General features: G+C 35.8%; 1 protein-coding gene across 2 annotated transcripts in view; it reads right to left on the bottom strand.

Annotated features, from left to right (window-relative positions):
- Positions 1-2905, bottom strand: part of srpra (SRP receptor subunit alpha) — a 14624-nt gene that overhangs the window by 3808 nt on the left and 7911 nt on the right. For both annotated transcript variants that reach the window (XM_016462030.1, XM_016461945.1), the window contains exons 9-10: positions 1897-1983; positions 1603-1774 (exon numbers count right to left, since the gene is read on the bottom strand). In XM_016462030.1, the coding sequence (XP_016317516.1) occupies positions 1603-1774; positions 1897-1983 (259 nt within the window). The remainder of the gene's footprint in view (positions 1-1602; positions 1775-1896; positions 1984-2905) is intronic.

Raw genomic sequence — 2905 nt, forward strand, 5'->3', positions numbered from 1 at the left:
TAGGAGATCTGTAAAAAAAAAAAAAAAAAAAAGGATAAATAAATGTCACACGACTTCTATGATTTCTATGTCAGGGTCAATGTCAATGTAAGGGTATCTGTAGGATTTTAAAGCTCAAATTTAAAACTTTTTAAGACCTGCACAAATAAAATTAATACCATATGAGCAGGGTGGGGCAATGTCTATGGTAAAATATTAAAGTAAATGACTGTAAAAAGCCTGATTTGCAGTTCAGATACAGGTAAATTTCAGATTTTAAAATTCTGAATTATATTACTTTATATAATTATTATCAATCAATTATTATATTAATTAAATAACAAATATATTTTACTCTTTTAATTATTTAGATTTTAATAATGCATTATTTTCTTGTCAATCCACCAGTTCACATTTACAACTCTGCGTGTTTGCAGTGTAAAAACATGGGTTGATTTTCACATTGGTCTAAACTAGGGTTGAGCCGATAGACAATGCCATCGTCCATCGTGGATGGCTGATAGACATCACGATGTTGAGCCGGCATCTTGATCCCCCTCCCCCTCATTCCCCCCGCATCCCAATACAGTGTTCGGAAAGAAAATGACGTGTAGGCGGAACCCCTAAAGGGAATAAATACGAGATGGGAGGAAAATATATATTTCACTATTTTTCCTCGCAGTTATATCATTGGGTAATTATACTACATATATATTTCGGCATCAGGGAGTCGCTATTATACCTGGCATTGAAACTGGCATCGTGCTTTTGAATGCACGATCGTTTTTAGTTTCACTTTCGAGATCGCACGTACTCTGTTTATGCTACGCAATTATATAATTGGGTAATTATACTACATATATATTTCGGCATCAGGGAGTCGCTATTATACCTGGCATTGAAACTGGCATCGTGCTTTTGAATGCACGATCGTTTTTAGTTTCACTTTCGAGATCGCACGTACTCTGTTTATGCTATGGAGCGGCAGTAGCTACTTACCACACATTTTACAAGATTATATGTTTGTCAGTGGTACTGAGGATCTGCAAATCATTCCATCAGTGCCATCGTCCTCAGTCATCTCTCCTTACTCTGTTTATGTGGTAAGTGAAATTTTATGTACTGTAATGTAACAGGCAACCGTTACACCGTGTCTACACCGGACGTGACAGTTGTTGTGTCGCGCCGCATCAGCTAAAGTCTGTTTACACTGGACGCGAGCGACCATTGAAAATCATGAAATTTGTGTCTGCACGTCATAAATAGAACGCGGCAGCAGTTTACTGTCAGGATTTGTCGTGTTGCGCCACATCCAGTGTAGACAGCATCACTGATTATAATGAGTTCTATCGACTGATCTATATGTAATAAATCTCTATAATAGATCAGTGGTTCTATAGTATTTTTATTTCAAAAACATTAAAAATCATAATTATTTCAAACTTTTTACCGTTAGTGTATTTCACATGAATGTAAACAGAAAATATACAAATTCTCAACTGCATAAGTTGATAAGAAGTTTCAATCACTTCTTAAAGAAGCCAATTATTCCACATCTTAAATTTCTATAAGGTAATTTAAAGAATTTTAAGGACCTTGTGAGTTAAAATTTTTTTTGTTACCTTGGCGAGGTTGGTGGACTTGCCGACACCGTTCACCCCACAGAAGGTGATGACGAAGGGTTTGCGCTGAGAACGAGCCTCTAGCACGTCTCTCAAGATGTCCACACGCCGCTTGGGCTGCAAGATCTGCACCAGAGAGTCCTGCAGAGCCTGCTTTACTGTAGAGGCCACAGCTGGAGAGAAGGAGCCAGGAGAAGATTTAGAAGAGCTAAATAATCCAGGAAGGCCAGAAAGCAAGACAGAAGACAAACACGTGTGTGGGAAAGCTCTTGTTTGGAAGGAGCGCTGTACTCACTGGTGAAAGTGCCCATGACTTTGCCTTCCAGTTTCTTGGCCACAGAGTTACAGAGCTGGGAGGCGATTTCGGCTGCTACATTCTTGGCTAGAGAAACAAGAAAAGACAAAATTAGTCTGATCAAGTTATAACGTAGGCTGTATACACAGTATATAAGCTGGTGTCTAGTTTGTGATTACTGGAATCTTTCGAGCATTATTTTGATCAGGCCCAATTAATTTAGACTGATTTGTGAACTTTTCAATAAATTCATTAATAAGAACAGACTGAAAAGAACAATTGACTCATGAATCAAAAAAAACTTTATGGCTCACGAGTAAGTTTTATAAAGCTCAGTAACTAGCTGAGGGGTTTTAATCCCCAAATATGATCATCCACATGAGAGAGACCCCATCTTAAAATTTAAAAAGGCAGCTATACATTTTCCATGTATAAAAGACCCAATTCATACTGTGGAAAGTTAATTTGATTTAAATGCAGAAAATATTATTTGGAAAATATTTAATTTATGTTATGTTTTTATGTATATCAATTTTTATTTATTTTAGTCTTCTTTTTTTAAATATAATTTTATTTTATTACTTTTTTATACCTATAGTACTGTACTGTTGGATGTACTTATATAATTTTTTATTAAATCAAATTGGTCCTTATTTTAATTGGATTTTGTTGTGTTTTTTCCTACATATCATACTGTACAGTATTGTTTATTCATATAATTTATTACAATAAATTATATGTTTTTAATCAATTTTATTTTAATCAATTATATCACACTTTTCTTACATTTCTGTTACATGTGTTATTAATTTTTATTCCATGGTCTGTGAATACTGGATTCTGATTGGCTGGCAGGTATGCAGTAAAACTGTTTAATCACCGTTCTATATTAATACGCTGCTTTAATTGATGCACACAAACCCACACATCACTCGCGCACACACACAGACCCCCCACCCACACACACACACACACACACACACACACACACACACACACACACACACAC

The sequence above is a fragment of the Sinocyclocheilus anshuiensis genome, unplaced genomic scaffold, assembly GCF_001515605.1.
Source record: "Sinocyclocheilus anshuiensis isolate Anshui unplaced genomic scaffold, SAMN03320099.WGS_v1.1 scaffold297, whole genome shotgun sequence".
Taxonomy (NCBI): Eukaryota; Metazoa; Chordata; class Actinopteri; order Cypriniformes; family Cyprinidae; genus Sinocyclocheilus; species Sinocyclocheilus anshuiensis.